The following is a 17,342-nucleotide window of genomic DNA, read 5'->3' as shown; positions in this document are numbered from 1 at the left end:
CTTCCACTGACGTGTAGCAAATGATCTGATCCAGTCAAGACCACCTTTGCTGTGTCCTATGACTAGTCCAGATGGAAGACCAAGTCTAAAGTGGGCAGAGAAAGTCTTTGCCCCCATTTGATTTCTTCTAATTTTGCTGTTTTGTTGCAGTTAAATGTTTCAGATCGTTCAAGTCATTTACATATAAGATAAAGACAACATGAGTAAACACAGAATGCAGCTTTTAGATGATCGCTCCATTTATTCAAGGTGAAAATTTATTCAAAACCGATGTCACCCGTATGAAAAAGTAATTGCCCCTTAACCTAATAACCGGTTGTGCCGCCCTTGTAATCAAACGAGCGAGACTTATTTTAATTTGGCTACATTGGAGGGTTTTTCGAGCAGGTCTTGAGATGGGGTTCAAGTCTTTGACTCGGCCACTCCAAAACCTTAATGTTTTATTTTTTTTAAGTCATTCAGAGGTGGATTTGCTTGCGTGCTTCAATTCATTGTCCCACTGCATAACCCAAATGAGCTTGAGCAAATGATGTGTCCAAGCCAAAGTACAAATCCTGAGTCCATAACAAGTCAGAGTACAAATGCTATCGAATCCAAGACGAGTGGCACTACAAATACTGTAGAGTCCAAGACAAGTCAGAGTACCAAGGTCTCAAGACTGGACTTGACATGGTATAAGACCAATGTGGAGCTGTGATTGGTCAGGATGTTCACAGCACAAAATAAAAAGTACAGTGTTTGGTTAGAGGCTCACTTGACCTGTTGCAGCTGTTTGGTATTAGTGTTCCTAAGGCCAGTATTATGATAATGGTCAGTAAACGATTTACTGTGCAGCCCTGCTGGAAGCCCTCGGAGATGATCTCAGACAGTGGTTCTTCATCCCTGCCCCAGGCTCCAACACCATACAGCCACCGAAACACTTCTGGTCTAACTTGAGTAACGCCTGACAGTAAAGGCAGGCAGTGAGTGAGGACAGGGCTTGCGGAGATGAGGTGAGTCACGCTCTGCCGTGATTCAGACGCTTCCTTTCTCCTCGGACCAGTTTGTTGTGACTGCATCAGGCGAGTCTGGTGCCACATCCGTCAAAGCTGCTGCTAAACGCTGGGGCCTGTGCGACATAAGGCTGGGCAATATGTTCACTAATCACTGTATTGCTCAACATTGAAAATATGATGTGCATCTCTTCAAGCTCAATTTGAGCACTGAAGTAAACTTAAGGGTTTAAATATTGAGTGCTACCAAAAGAGGTTATGGAAAGGTTAATAAACTGCTGCACAGGTGTGGAAAATACCTGGATGATTCTACTTTGTTACTACAGGCTGATTCAGAAAGATTCATCCCATTTCAAGATAATTGATTTCTCTTGTAAATCATTCCAGATCAGTGCAGTGAGCTGTAAACGGTTTAAATGAGCATAAGGTTTATTATGTAATTCTACAAGGTCTCAGTCTGAACCTCCTCCAGCTGTACGGACGACATCAACGCCACTGTCAAACTCATCCCAGACTGGATCGAGCATGTTTGGCGTCGCTGCACTCACGGCTCTTTCAGTGGGATTTCGGAGATGATCCAGTGCTGTGGAACCAGCGCCGAGCGCTCTGAGCTGCTGGAGCTTCACTGCTGGTGAAAATCCCGCTGCACAGTTCTGACGGATTCACTCTTATTGACGTGGAGAACGCAGAACGCTCTGCTCAGGGGTCTCAGCTCCTCTCAGACTGAAGGAGCCAGTCAGAAACTCTATGACCTCCTCTTACAGTTGGAGTGTGATTGGTTCCTCGGCGCCTCACGGTTGGAAAACTATGGAGCTTTGAAATCAGATGAATCTTTCTGAATCACCCTGTGTATTGAAGTATTGCTTGGGATTTGTAGTTTACTTGAGCGCAATTTTAGCTTGTGTCTTTACAGATTAACGTTTCCAAGAGAAAACCATTCCAACACTTCATGCTTTCCTCAGTCATGGCCTTTTTGGCTTTTTTAAACACTGGGAATAGCTAAATAGAGCTACTCTATTCTGTTCTGTTCTAGATAGCTTTCCTAAATGTCCCGCTGGGTTTTTTCTATTGTGAGCGAATGACCAGATTACTTCTCCCTCCTCGTCTAGCAGGTGAAAGACACACATTGACACACCTACTGTACTGAAGTAACAGTTCATCATCAAGCCTTTGCTGCTAATACTGGATTGAAGAGCATTATAATCTTATTAAAATACCTGAAACACGTGTTGATATTGATGTGGAAAAAATATCATTATCATTAAATCTCCCAGGCCTGCCATAGCTGCATTATTGTTTGTGAGCAAAAGACACAATTAGACTAGAAAAAATAAAGTGTGGAAGGAAATGAAGGTAGGAGTAGGAATAAGGATTTAAATAGCAAATAAAGATGAGGATACAGCGCAAATCACTGCTATTATGGCTGGAAAAACACAAATGAAATCAGATGGTAAGGCGAGAGCAATACTAATGCAGGAATTAGTTCAGGACACGAAAAACAGGGCAGTTTAATGTTCTTCTGCTATAAAAGACATAAAGATTAGCCCAGAAAAAACACATTAACAAGGCAAGTATTAGGATTTACTGAAAACTGTGGACTATTTTTATGATAAACCTGTTTCTTTTTCTCGTACCTTGAAAAGATATTGAAAATAACTGGACACTTTATTAGAAACCCCTCCCTTTTAGTTTCACTTTAGTGGTGTGCAGTTATAGAGACTGTAGCCCGCTGTTGATGCCAACCTCAAACGGTCAGCTTGTGGCCGCAGGGCCGTCCTTTGCTGGATAATTCTGGGTGTTGGAGACGGGCTGGTTGATTGATTAATTGATCAAGGAGAATGGTAGAGGTTTCTAAACACAGTGGGTTTACACCAATGCACTGAATGGCTGCTAAACAGTGACTTAGCAGGTTGCTGGGAAGATGCATAGCAGTGCTAACAGAGTCATTGGTAACACTGTTCCAGTACACTCAGCAGGCTTTACCTGCTGTGGCGCACATTTTTCTATTTCTACCAAGTCTGCGAGCAGAAGGAGATTGTTTGGTGCTCATATGAAATTAGTACAAATTCATAGAATGTAGAGAACAAAGTTTTCCTATTTAGTTACACGGACGTCTCTGTTGGTAACGATTATATTCATTTATATTTTTTTGGTTACGTCAAATTCTGTGAGCACGCTTGGCGCTCCATGGATGCTGTGCTTCTGTTGCATTGCTATGTTCTGTTTATCGAGCGGGAAGGTGTGTTTTAACACGGTCTCCAATTTGATCCGTATTGGAAAAAGCAGCATTTCTTGTTCAGCCTGATAAGCCGTAAGATAAGCCTGTCCAGTAGAAGAAGAACTAAGGAATATTTTTACTGAATCTTCAATTTTTGGCATAAGTTATTCACCTTGCCAAGAAATCCTGCTTGGTGAAATACCCCCGTTATGGCAAAATGCAACAAAACAGGACTATGGTGATCTGCAACACTTCTGCTGATGGGCTAATTGCAGTGAGAATGAAATGTAATATTTAAGGGCAAAGGGACCTTTGAGAGGGCAGCGCAGACATTTCTCTTCTGTTGAGTGATATTTGCTGTGGAATGTGCCCACTTTACTAGCCCAGTGCTTTTCTGTCTGGTAGTAACTACTGGAAGTTCGTTTTTCTTGTTTGTCTTGACCTGTTCGGTTCTAATCTTTATATATGAAACCTGGGTGTCGTCTTAGACTCTGAGTCACTAAAGTAGCTTCATCGTTTGAGAAAATCACTAAACTTCGGCCTTTTCTGTCTCCGAGCGACGCAGAGGAACTTGTTCATGCATTTGTTCCAGCAGAGTTGATCACTGTAATGGTCTTCATACTGAACTCCATAAGAAAGCAGTACATCCTTTACAGCTTGGACGAAATGCAGCAGCATCCTAACAAACACGACACAGAGAGATCAGATCAGTCCTGCTTTAGAAGAGCTGCACTGGCTGTCTGTATCGCTCAGGACAGAGTTTAAAGCTCTGCTACTAGTTTTTAGCTCTAAATGACCCTAAAGCTCGGCTTAAATCGTAGAGTGTCTGTTTATGACCTTAGATCTGCAGATACTGACCTTCAGTAAAACACAGGAAACATGGAGAGGCTCTTTCAGTTCTTCTGCTTCTAAACTGTGCTGAGTTCAGCTTTTATTAGACAGTTGAGCTCAGAGCTCAGTTTTAAGAAGCATCTAAAAACGTACTTCTAACTGAGCATTAGTTAAAACTCGTAGTGTGTATCTTCTAATTAGATTTCTGTCATTTTCTTATGATTCTAAATTAATACTCACCATTTCTTATATTACTGTTAAACGTAATCACTTGTCTGTAAAGCACTTTGAGCTGCCACCGGCATGAAAAATGCTATATAAATAAAACTTATCATTAGATTATTATTCCCTCCGATCGACCCACCACCGATGGGAGGGGCAGTAGTAGGGGTGCGGTGCATTGTGGATCGGGCAGTGTCCGAAGGCGTGGGCCTTGGCGTTCTGATCCTCGGTTGCTGAAACTGGCTTTTGGAACTTGGAACGTTACCTCACTGGCGGGGAAGGAGCCTGAGTTGGTGCCCGAGGTTGAGAGATACCGGCTAGATATAGTCGGGCTCACCTCAACACACAGCTTGGGCTCTGGGTCCAATCTCCTTGAGAGGGGCTGGACTTTTTTCTTTTCTGGAGTTGCCCATGGTGAGAGGCGGCGGGCAGGTGTGGGCTTTCTCATAGCCCCTCGACTCGGCGCCTGTATGTTGGGGTTTTCCCTGGTGGACGAGAGGGTAGCTTCCCTACGCCTTCGGGTTGGGGAACGGGTCCTGACTGTTGTCTGTGCTTATGCACCGAACAGCAGTTCAGAATACCCAGCCTTCATAGAGTCCTTGGGAGGGGTGCTTGAAAGGGCTCCTCCTGGAGACTCGATTGTCCTACTGGGGGACTTCAACGCTCATGTGGGCAACGACAGTAAGACCTGGAGGGGTGTGATTGGGAGGAATGGCCTCTCTGATCTGAACCCGAGTGGTGTTCAGTTTTTGGACTTCTGCGCAAACCACAGTTTGTCCATAACGAACACCATGTTTGAACACAAGGATGTCCATAAGTGCACATGGCACCAGGACACCCTAGGCCGCAGTTCAATGATTGACTTTGTAGTCGTGTCAGCGGACTTGCGGCCATGTGTATTGGACACTCGGGTAAAGAGAGGAGCTGAGCTGTCAACTGATCACCACCTGGTGGTGAGTTGGATCAGGTGGTGGGGGAAGATGCCAGTCAGACCAGGCAAACCCAAACGTATAATGAGGGTTTGCTGGGAACGTCTGGCAGAAGAACCTGTCAGATTGATCTTCAACTCACACCTCCGTCAGAACTTTGACCAGATATCGGGGGAGGTGGGGGACATTGACTCAGAATGGGCCATGTTCCGCTCCTCCATTGTTGAAGCGGCTGACTGTAGCTGTGGTCGCAAGGTAGTTGGTGCCTGTTGGGGCGGTAATCCTCGAACCTGGTGGTGGACACCCCAGGTGAGAGATGCCGTCAAGCTGAAGAAGGAGTCCTACCGGACATGGTTGGCCTGTAGGACACCAGAGGCAGCTGGCAGGTATCGACAGGCCAAGTGATCTGCGGCTTCAGTTGTTGCCAAGGCAAAAACCCGGGTGTGGGAAGAGTTCGGTGAGGCCTTGGAAAGTGACTTTAAGTCGGCTCCGAAAAGATTCTGGCAAACCGTCAGGCGACTCAGAAGGGGAAAGCAGTGTGCCACTAGCACTGTATATAGTGGAGATGGTGTGCTGCTGACTTCGACTGAAGACGTCATTGGGCGGTGGAAGGAATACTTTGAGGACCTTCTCAATCCCACCAACACGTTCTCCAGTGAGGAGGCAGAGTCTGGGGACACGGGAATAGGCTTGTCCATTACTGAGGCCGAAGTCGCTAAGGTAGTTAAAAAGCTCCTTGGCGGCAGGGCTGCAGGGGTGGATGAGATCCGTCCCGAGTTCCTCAAGGCTCTGGATGTTGTGGGGCTGTCTTGGCTGACACGCCTTTTCAACATTGCGTGGACATCGGGGGTGGTGCCACTGGATTGGCAGACTGGGGTGGTGGTGCCTCTTTTTAAAAAAGGGGACCGGAGGGTGTGTTCCAACTACAGGGGAATCACACTCCTCAGCCTCCCTGGTAAGGTCTATGCAGGGGTACTGGAGAAGAGAGTCCGGCTTATAGTCGAACCTCGGATTCAGGAGGAGCAGTGCGGGTTCCGTCCTGGTCGTGGAACACTGGACCAACTCTTTACACTCTCCAGGATTCTGGAGGGTTCATGGGAGTTTGCCCAACCAGTCCACATGTGCTTTGTGGATTTGGAGAAGGCAATCGACTATGTTCCCCGGGGTATTCTGTGGGAGGTGCTTCGGGAGTACGGGGTACATGGCTCTTTGCTACGAGCCATTCAGGCCCTGTACAAACAAAGCAGGAGTTTGGTTCGCATGGCCGGCAGTAAGTCAGACTTTTTCCCAGTGAGAGTTGGACTCCGTCAGGGCTGCCCTTTGTCACCGATTCTATTCATAATTTTTATGGATAGAATTTCTAGGCGCAGTCAGGGGATGGAGGGTGTCCGGTTTGGTGACCTCAGGGTCACATCGCTGCTGTTTGCAGATGATGTGGTCCTATTGGGGACATCAGGCCGTGAACTTCAGCTTTCACTGGATCGGTTTGCAGCCGAGTGTGAAGCGGCCGGGATGAGGATCAGTACCTCCAAATCCGAGGCCATGGTTCTCACGCGGGAAAGGGTGGAGAGCCCGCTCTGGGTCGGGGATGAGCTCTTGCCTCAAGTGGAGGAGTTTAAGTATCTCGGGGTCTTGTTCACGAGTGATGGTACAAGGGAGCGGGAGATTGACAGCCGGATTGGTGCTGGGTCAGCAGTGATGCGGGCTCTTTACCGGTCTGTTGTGGTAAAGAAAGAGCTGAGCCATAAGGCAAGGCTCTCGATTTACTGGTCGATCTACGTTCCCACCCTCACCTATGGTCATGAGCTTTGGGTAATGACCGAAAGAACGAGATCGCGAATACAAGCGGCCAAAATGAGTTTCCTCCGCAGGGTGGCTGGACTCTCCCTTAGAGATAGGGTGAGAAGTTCGGTCATCCGGGAGGGACTCGGAGTAGAGCCGCTGCTTCTTCACGTCGAGAGGAGCCAGTTGAGGTGGTTCGGGCATCTTGTTAGGATGCCTCCTGGACGCCTCCCTTGGGAGGTGTCACAGGCAAGTCCACCGGGGAGGAGACCCCGGGGAAGACCCAGGACACGCTGGCGTGACTATATCACCCAGCTGGCCTGGGAGCGGCTCGGAATCCCTCCCAGGGAGCTAGTGGAAGTGGCTGGGGAAAGGGAGGTCTGGGCTTCATTGCTCAGGATGCTGCCCCCGCGACCCGAACCCCGGAGAAGCGGAAGATGATGGATGGATGGATGGATAGATTATTATTATTCATTTTACGCTGATCTGAATGTCCAGATGATGACATGGGGCAGTTACACAGATTCATTAGAAGATTTCGTATTAACCCTCACCTTAGGATTACAGACCTCCTCTGGAAAACTAATCCAGCTCCAATAGGGCTCACAGCGCAATACTGAAAATCTAAAAAAGATTTCTCTGCCTGAGAAAATGTTAAATAAATAGACAGATAAACAGCTATGCTTAAAATTCGAAGTTGACCTAACAGATTTCTCATCGTGTACCCAACACACTCTCCCAGCACAGAAAACACACTGAGTCATGAGTCAAGTGTCGGTGTGTTTATGTGAGCGAGAACAAATGCGTCAGTAAGCGCTCGGATACAAGCACTCAGCCCGTCATCGCTGACCCACACGCCGAGACTGCGCTGCGCTTGTTTGTGATGTGAATGTGAGGCGTTACGCTGTTTACGCCCCTTAAGAAACATCAGGCCCCCTCCTGTTGCTCCCCTTCCCACAGAGAGATGCGCTGAGAGTGGATGAGTCACTCAGTCAGCAGGTTGGCTGAAATTACTGCAGAGGCGCTTAACGGCGGCACCACGGCGAAGACTAAACGATGCCAACACGACGATGGTGATAAGAAAACACGCGGAGAGCTTTTCAATGTGATTGTGAGAGAAAATTCCAGGAAGAACAAGATCTTTTGATCTTTATAGGGGTTTGGGAAGCAATACTTGTCCCCATATCCAGTAAATCTGGATATTTCCTGTATTTTTGTTATTCTTTATGTTTTAGGATAATATTACAAACGCTAAAATTATGAAATAACTAGTCAAATGATTAAAATATGGACCTTTGACTGCTACTGTATACTCTGGGATTTGAGGTCTGATATTATTTAGCTGTTTTAACTGTGATGTGTTTAAATGTGTTTTGGGGTTAAGTTCATGTAATAAATCTGCATCTGATTCACAAAGACAAAGATAAAAACATTAAAATCATGGCCATATTAGAGCAACCTGATAATTACAGCAGTAAGTATCAATGCCTTGATCAGTTTTTTCATTTTTGCTAATCAAATGTGACTCTGCCTTTTACGCCAGAGCTAATATCACTAATGCAGTCGTAATTCTTTGTATCTTTTAGATTAAAAACGAGTTTGTGGATTTTGTAGCTGAAACGAAACCCTGATAAATCCACAGCATGCTTTAATCCGTTATATCTGTAGTTCATCACATCGCTCTTAAATATTAGATTATATGATGTTAGTCCTAATTCATTTAGATTTGTTATTATTTCATGACTACTCAAAATGAAAATGGGGAACTCTGAAGGCCTCTTGGGTCTTCAGAGAAGACCTGACTTCTGTGAATTATAATAAAAAAAGTCTATTTATTTAGGTTTATATTATTAAGTCTATATTTATTTATTTATTTATTTATTTATTTATTCATTCATTTTTCCATTTAATAGCATCATCATGCTTATTATGTTCAAATATTGCAGTAACCCTCATTTTATTGTCAAGTTTTGGTTTGAATCCAGTGTTAATTTTCAACAGAAGATGGTCCATCCAGGCTTTTCTTCCCTCAGCTGGATACCGACGAATGAGGACTCCCACTGACTTGGAAATCAAGAGCTGAACTGAAGGCCTAACGTCAGATTAACTACTAACATGATTAGGAAGCTAAAACATGTCACTTCAGGCTTTCAGTCCAAAGTCAGTGACTGTGAACGTGAGCCGAGGTCTAATCAGGTTTCAGTTCCTGTTGTTCGGAGTTGTCTTTAATGAAACAAGTCGCTGTAAAACACTTGGCAGTAACGTATTAGTAGAATCCCATAGAGGTAGGAATGAGCATTCCCCCTCATTCCCTCATTTATTGCCTGAACTGAAGGCCTGAACGATATATCAGTCAGACGGAACGATATATCAGTCAGACGGAACGATGTATCAGTCAGACGGAACAATGTATCAGTCAGACGGAACGATGTATCAGTCATACGGAGCGATGTATCAGTCAGACGGAACGATGTATCAGTCAGACGGAACGATGTATCAGTCAGACGGAGCGATGTATCAGTCAGACGGAACGATGTATCAGTCAGACGGAGCGATGTATCAGTCAGACGGAACGATGTATCAGTCAGACGGAACGATGTATCAGTCAGACGGAACGATGTATCAGTCAGACGGAACGATGTATCGGTCAGGCCCTGGAATGAAGTATGAGGGCGGTGGACGTTGTGAGATATGAGGGGAAAACACAAATGTAGGTCAATTATGTGCCGCTCTCACAGCATTGAGACGAGCCATAACTCGTAACCCTGTTACCCAGCTCTCCTCTCAGATCAGTGTGTGCACAGCGCTGACATTAAAGTGTGTAAACATGTTTCTGTAAGTTCTGCGTCGCCCTTTTCATTTGTAATATTCTGTCTGGGGCTGTTGACTGTCGGTCAGTGACGCCACTCGGGGGGATTATTGTAGATAGCGTGGCTTGTTTGCCTCTGTGAGTCTTGACCTCCTCTGTGGTTCCTCCTCTGTCTCTGCAGGTATCTCTGCTGCGACACTCAGACTGAGATGAGAGAGTGGTTCGCTACGTTTCTGAGCATACAGGTTTGTTCCCATGTCCAGCTTTTCTCACACTGCTTTCACTTGTGCCACAAATCTGGCTACTGGCAGAATCACTTCACTTCTCTTCTTCAAAACTGGGGGCAGGATGTTAAGCGTCAGTGCAGTCGTGATGCTTGAAAAGGATAGTTCTGGTTCTGAAGACTGGCTGGCTGGCTGAGCTCCTGTCAGTATACACACACAGCTGGTACTCCATGTGGATGTGCCCAGTTAGTAAAGCGATCCTACGTTTTTCTTCTGTTATAGCTCAGCCTATAACGCTTGCCAGTAACAGTCAGAAATCTGAAATACGTAAATGTCTAATGCAGAAATGAGTGTGAGCTGAAACTCCTTATATCTTCAGTGTTAATGGGTGGAGCTAAACCACTACAGACTGAATTAGTGGATGGATGGAAATGTGTTGGTTTCCGTATACAGTATTGTGCAAGATTTAAGCACCTGAGAAAGTTAGATTGAATCTGTTTATCTGGACAGCAAGCATTTATTGGCACTGATATTAGAATAAATATGAATAATGGTAATAAATAAAGGACAACAGTACAGGACATACGGTGCACTGAACCTGCGTCACTCCCAGACCCCGTGGTGCAGCGATAGGATTAAATAGACGGCAAGCAGGAAAAATGGGAATTTAAATAGACTCTAATCACTAATCGTAAAAATAAACACTAATTATAGAAAACTATAAATATATCAGGTCCTGAAATTAACACTAAAGTGATTTAAGGCACATACAGATTAAGGTCTGTGGGTATAAATAGTGCAGATAGACAGTCGTGCAGTTAAGCGGAGCTTGTGGAGCAGTTATGCATGAGAAGGAGTCTGAATCAGACTCACGAGATTCTCGTCTTGCTTTTTTTGTATGTTAACTTGTATTCATTCGCAGGATTCATTTTTCCCCATTATTAACAACTTTAAATAATGTACTAAGGTGTCTAAGACGTTTGCTGTTACTAAATCCACCAGGTCTTTTCATACAACATCAGACTATTTCACATAAACGAGAGGAGAAATGGGTGTTTCCAGGACTCCATGACCTCCCAGTAGCCTTATCCTACTATTAATGAACTACTTACGTTTTTTTTTGGTTTGTTTGTTTGGTTTTTTAAACGATTATTGTTAAATAAATTATTTACTGATTATTTGGGTACTGTTATTTTTAGAATTTTATCAATGTGTAAAAACAACAAAGGAATTCCCACTGATTTTTCAGAATTTCTGCATAATTCGAAGGTTGCGATGTAAACAGTCATTCTGGGTCTGATTTCTTTGCAGTGGTGGTAACAGAAAACCAGGGGTCACGATGTCAACAACACACAGATTTTATTAACCCAAATGACCACTGAACCTGCACCTTCTTCTGAGTTTTAGCTGTAATGTCGACTGTGGTAAAACTGCAGTAAATCTGAAAAAAGTACATTTTATTTCTCTGCAATTTTGTCTTTCCTTAGTTGTGTGTGGAGGTATATTTTAGGACCTTGGTTAGATCTCAGAACCTTTTTAAGGCTGTGTTTTCCCAGCCATTTCATGTATTAACTAAGGCTTTAAGGCATTAAACTCCTCAGAAATCAGGTTCCTGTCCCTGGGAACCATTTCATAAATTTTTCAATTGAAAAGGTAATGGAATTTACTATTAACCATAGTAACGTTGTAGCTCCACCTTGCTGGTACAGTTAGAGACTGTAGGCCATCTGTTGAGCCATCGTCTCTTCATCAGTGGTCAGTTTCAGACCACAGAGCCACTCTCGGATATTTCTGACTGGTGAACCACTCTCAGCCTATGATGAGTAGGGTAAAGGGGGGCTGATATGGTGCAGCAGTTGATGGGCCACAGTCTGTAATTGTACACCTGTACAGTGGAGCTCTGTTGCTGGTGGAGCTCATAAGGTGTTCAGTAAGTGGGTAGGGGTTTCTAATAAAGTGGACGGTTAGTATATACTCAGACAATTCATGACTTTTGAATAAATTCTCTCTCAGCATGCAGGGTTGCTCTGGCCGGCGGAGTGGGTGAAGTCTCGAGCCGCGAGTCGCTCGGCGCCGCTGGACACTCGCCTTGGTAACGTCTCCCTCATTCCTCTCCGTGGCACCGAGAACGAGATGAGGAACAGCGTGGCTGCTTTCACTGCCGATCCCCTCTCTGTGAGTCTAATCAGACAATCAGCATGACCCCTGGACAATCACACAGCCAGTGGCACCCGCTGACCTTCTCTTGCCCCTCCTTCTTCGCAGGCAGTAACACTTTAAGGTTCTCGGTCAGGGATTCCTCTTTACTCTCAGTGGAGAAGCTCCGTTCACAATGTGAGGCTTCATCCCTGTTCGGCAAACTGTCCACTACACCCGGCCTACAGATCATGTCAAGAGCTTTGGAAGCATGTTATGAACATTGCATAATGTTTATGAGCCTGTCCAAATGGACAGCAGCATCATGTAGGCCACTGATGAATCACAGCAATCGGGAGGCTGACCTTAGAGGTCTGTTATCACACCTAAGGCCCAGTATGGTGGTGAAAATGATATCTTGGCGAATGACGCCTCTTATTTGGAGATGATTGTAGTAATTAATGTATTAATATTATAGAAGTAAAGTAATACGTAGCTATCCCCTTCCCAAGCCGACTCATAACGGGAGTTTGTTTGACCTCATTCTCAGAAGCATGGTCCAGCAGCTATGGCCAGTTAGAGGTTTGCTGAGTGTTCAAATATCAGACACACGTATAATTAACTGCATTTTTCATTCCACCACTGCCAGAATGTAACTACTGAACCGTTTGAGGTGGAATGGAAATTGCATATCAGAGCTAACTTTGCATGTCCATGAGGTCCTCCATGAAGTCACTACAGGTCTGCAGTTGACCTAAGGTCAGTTTAGCGATACCGTTCAGGTCTGGTTGAGTCAGGCTTCAACTGCAGACCTGCAGTGACCTCATGGAGGAATAATTTGGCGAAAATTTAGATTTACCCAATTGCTCCCTCACCTTAAATAGCAACGGTGTTACACAGTGTTTGACTACGGTTGTCTTCAGTGATGCCGCAGCACGTTGGTCATACTCAATAGATAACAGTAAGTCATACAGTGTCAGGAACCATGGGCTGGCCTTAAAAGCTTGACACGTTTTGAGGCAGGAGTTTGTTTAGTTTGCACAAACCGGTGAACAGCTACATCAGCTGTATGTCTCCAGTACAAACCTGAAGACGCAGAACTCGGACACCAGGTGTCTTGGCTGACTGACTACGCTTAATTTAAGGGGGAACTTGTATGCGTATTGTTTTGGTCCTTTCCTCTGAGCTCATACAGCCTGCCAAGTTCCCAGCAGCTGAGCGATGCTAATATAACCTGTGAATAGAGCAGGACGTTATTACAGTGTGAGGCTGTAAGCCATCGTCACTTAGCGGCTGTGTGATTACCCACGAGGCTTCGCTCTTGTGATTCACTGTTGAAGCACTCCAGTTGCAGCGCTCTGTGCGCGTGTAGTCCTGCAGGACATTATTAAGTGTGTTTTCAGAGGCAAGAGAGCTGCGAGTGAAGTGTTGCTTTTCTTTTGCTTTATCTGATTCGGTGGTGGTGTAACCTATGATATGAGTACTATGATAACATCACCTGCAATATGCTTTAAACTGTTACCATAAACGAAAGGTGGAAAACACCAGTTGAACACGACGAGTTCATGTTTATGTAATTTCCAGACAGAACAGCCATTAAGTGCACATTGCTCATTTTCAGTAGATGTTTCTAAGGGAATTAGATATAATCCACTTGCACAGTGAAGGAGAAAAGGAGAAAGATGGAAAATGTGCTGAGATACCGAGAAAATGGTGTGCCTAACAATCACCTTCGAAACCTGACGGATCACCATCAGATAAACAGCACTGAAAGCTTTCATCTCTGAGCGAGAGGAGAAAATCAAGCTGCTTCAGATCTGAGAACATCCACAGGTGTTTCTGTCCATCCTTCCACTGTGAGAAGACCACTCAGCGCTGTGGGTCTGAAAGGACGTGTAGCTGATCAAGAAGAACCTCACTGAGAAAAGGAGACGGACACACCAAAGAAAGAAGCTGAACGATGGACTGACCACCCCAGAGTCCAGACCTCAACACCACTGAATGGGTTTGGATGGTGAGAAGCAGATCTAAGACTGATCTGTGGAGGTGTGGAACAACATCCCTGCCGATTTCTGTGAGAAACTGGAAGGAAGTCACTGGGAAAAGAACGAAAGCTGTAATAAACACACTAAATACGCCACGATTTGATATTAAATTTCGTGTTGGGAGGTTTTTTGTAATTATCTGTTAAATAATAAATTGTCCCTGTTTGCTGTGTTGTCTAGAAAATAAATGAAGGCTGATACGTACAGACTGTATGTCCAGATGCCCCCTCTAATTAGGCTTCTTTAAGGTGCATTGCATACAGCTTGTACAGTCTCCATAGAAAAGCACTGGCCAGTGGAATGGGAGGCTCTGGAGGCTGTTTCTGCAGCAAAGGGGGTCAAACTCCCTCTAAATACTCAGGATTTCAGAGGAAACGCTGGAGAAGCTGCTGCCTACAAACTTTTGGACATGGAGTGCATATAGTACTATATCATAAATCACATTCCAGGACTCTTTATTCGGAGGAAACAGGCCACGAGAGAGAGACAGAGACAGAGAGACGGAGTGAAAGTTTGAGTGAGTGAGTGTGTGTGTGTGTGTTTGAGTGTGTGTTTGAGTGTGTGTTTGAGTGAGTGTTTGAGTGAGTGTTTGAGTGAGTGTTTGAGTGAGTGTTTGAGTGAGTGTTTGAGTGAGTGTTTGTGTGAGTGAGTGAGTGAGTGTGTTTGTGTGAGTGTTTGTGTGAGTGTTTGTGTGAGTGTTTGTGTGAGTGTTTGTGTGTTTGAGTGTGTGTTTGTGTGAGTGTGTGTTTGTGTGAGTGTGTGTTTGTGTGAGTGTGTGTTTGTGTGTTTGAGTGTGTGTTTGAGTGTGTGTTTGAGTGTGTGTTTGAGTGTGTGTTTGAGTGAGTGTTTGAGTGTGTGTTTGAGTGAGTGTTTGTGTGAGTGAGTGAGTGAGTGTTTGAGTGTGTGTTTGAGTGTGTGTTTGAGTGTGTGTTTGAGTGTGTGTTTGAGTGTGTGTTTGAGTGAGTGTTTGAGTGAGTGTTTGAGTGAGTGTTTGAGTGAGTGTTTGAGTGAGTGTTTGAGTGTGTGTTTGAGTGTGTGTTTGTGTGAGTGAGTGAGTGAGTGAGTGTTTGTGTGAGTGAGCGAGTGAGTGAGACACGTGTGACGCTCTTAGCTAATCTCTTATTTCTCTCCTCTCTTCTCCTTTCACACCCTTTCTCTTCCTCCGTCACTCCATACTCTCTCCTCTTTCCTTGCACATTCCCTTCTTTCTCTCTCACCCCTCCCTTCTCCCTCTCTGCCTCTAACCTGTCTCACTCTCTCTATCCCTTCTCTCTGTCTGTCTCTCTCTCCTTTTTTCTCTCTTTGTCTTGAACTAGTTTTCCACAAACAGGCTAATCTAGACTGACTGAAACACTACAAACACTGGGAAAACGTGATGAAATTCAGATCCGTTAGATTTATGTCTGTCATTTGGATTCCTTGGAGAAACATTGGGAAACATTCTGTTTTCATTGGGAAGGTTTGGTAATTGTGGTGTGAATACTTCCCTGATTTCCAGACAGAACCCGTTACGGGCCACTTTAAACTGACAGAGTTAGGAAGTGGGTGTGGTTCTTTTTCTAAACTTGTCTGTTTCTCCACCAGCTGTTGGGAAATCTATGACCACGGAGTAAACATGCCAGGTAGGAAGCCTAAACTCACACCCTCACCTACAAACCAGCTCCGAATTCCTTATGAAGGGCTCATTAAGCTTTACCTACCATCTGTTTTATCCAGTAGTGTGTCCAGTAACCCTCAGATGTCCGGTTATTGTTGGTTTGCTATAGATTCATTTCCAAGGCAGTTGTTTAAATGTGATTATGTAGTGAACCTCAGTGACACTGTCACATGGTTTAGTCTGTAACACTGTCTAAATTAACATTAATACGTATTTTCTGTCTCTCCACAGCGTAGATCTCCTGAATGCCGGTTCATGGCCAAGCCGATTCTGGAATATATGAACCAGTTGGACCAGTAGGATCCTGTTTTAACATATTGAACTGTGTGGAGTACTGAGGTCCGTGTACAGTCACTGACTTTGTCCTTCAACTCGTCCTTCAATACGTTTTCATCCACAACTCCAAATCTTTCACTCCAGTTTTTGTTTCCTGGAATTATTTCTGCACCTGAACTGTTGTTGGTCACATTGGGGGTGAAGTTTACCCGACCGAGAAGGCTCTCTCTCTCTCTCTCTCTCTCACACACACACACACACACACACACACACACACACACACACACACACACACACACACACACACTGCCCTGGTGGACTTTGGGATATAATCTGTAAGAATTTCTCGGACCGGTTTGAGAAAAATAACAGGTTGTAAGAAGGTTCACTGCATCCGTGAGTTATGGCTCTGTGGTTGTTACTCATTTGATATGAACAGATTACTAGTATTGCAGTTCATATGGCTAAATATTGCAGTTGTGATGCACACAAACCCTTCATGATTCATCTGAACGCCCGCAGAAACTCATCTGGAGCTGTGATTGGTCAGGACGCTCACAGCACTAAGGAAACAACACTGTGATTGGTCAGAGGCTCATTTCTTGCCTTCTGGGCTTGCCCGGATAGTGTATTATAGGCTTTATGCATTCCAGAAAACGTTCTCATCTGTCCTGATATTTACGTTTCATGGTTAACTGTAAGCAGGTGACAGTCGTACGCCCCAGGTCCAATGACATGTTCTGTTCACTACTATTTATTTGCTAAATGTAAAATATTTGGGGAAAATATATGTTAATGTGGTCTGTGCCTCACAAATAGGTGAAACTCTTCCAATAAAACATAGAAATTCCAGTATTTCAATAGAAAGTTTGCTCTAAAATTTCCAAAAATGCCACATTTAGGTTTTTAAGTTACATTGAACCGTGGACCACAAGTGGACCACAAGGAAGCACCCTCTGGTGGTCCTTGAGCCTATACTGAGGAGGGGCAGGGGTCAGTAATGGGCTGGTGCGCACACGTTTTTAAATACCTTTTAAAAAAAATATAGAACATTTTCCAACAGTGAACAAGCTTACGCTCCCAAACCGCACCGCTCCCCCCGGCTCGTCCACTCAGGAGCAACTGGTATATGATAACGTACACCATATGTACACAGAACTGTGGGAAAGTTTTAGGCATCTAAGCAAATTTTAAAGGATGTAACTCAGCAGTGAGTTTATC

At 44.6% G+C, this 17,342-nt stretch overlaps 1 protein-coding gene across 5 annotated transcripts in view; it reads left to right on the top strand.

The window, feature by feature from the left end:
* The window catches only part of LOC108410402 (arf-GAP with Rho-GAP domain, ANK repeat and PH domain-containing protein 1), a 133,143-nt gene extending 116,167 nt beyond the window's left edge, over positions 1-16,976 (top strand). For all 5 annotated transcript variants that reach the window (XM_037546620.1, XM_037546618.1, XM_037546619.1 and 2 more), the window contains 4 exons: positions 9,965-10,028; positions 12,021-12,182; positions 15,773-15,810; positions 16,077-16,976. In XM_037546620.1, coding sequence (XP_037402517.1) covers positions 9,965-10,028; positions 12,021-12,182; positions 15,773-15,790 — 244 coding nt within the window. In that variant the 3' untranslated portion in view covers positions 15,791-15,810; positions 16,077-16,976. The remainder of the gene's footprint in view (positions 1-9,964; positions 10,029-12,020; positions 12,183-15,772; positions 15,811-16,076) is intronic.
* The last annotated feature ends 366 nt before the right edge of the window (positions 16,977-17,342 follow it).

The sequence above is a fragment of the Pygocentrus nattereri genome, chromosome 17 (genome assembly GCF_015220715.1).
Source record: "Pygocentrus nattereri isolate fPygNat1 chromosome 17, fPygNat1.pri, whole genome shotgun sequence".
Taxonomy (NCBI): Eukaryota; Metazoa; Chordata; class Actinopteri; order Characiformes; family Serrasalmidae; genus Pygocentrus; species Pygocentrus nattereri.
The sequence above is the reverse complement of the archived record's forward strand: the minus strand, read 5'-3'. Positions and strand labels throughout refer to the sequence as shown.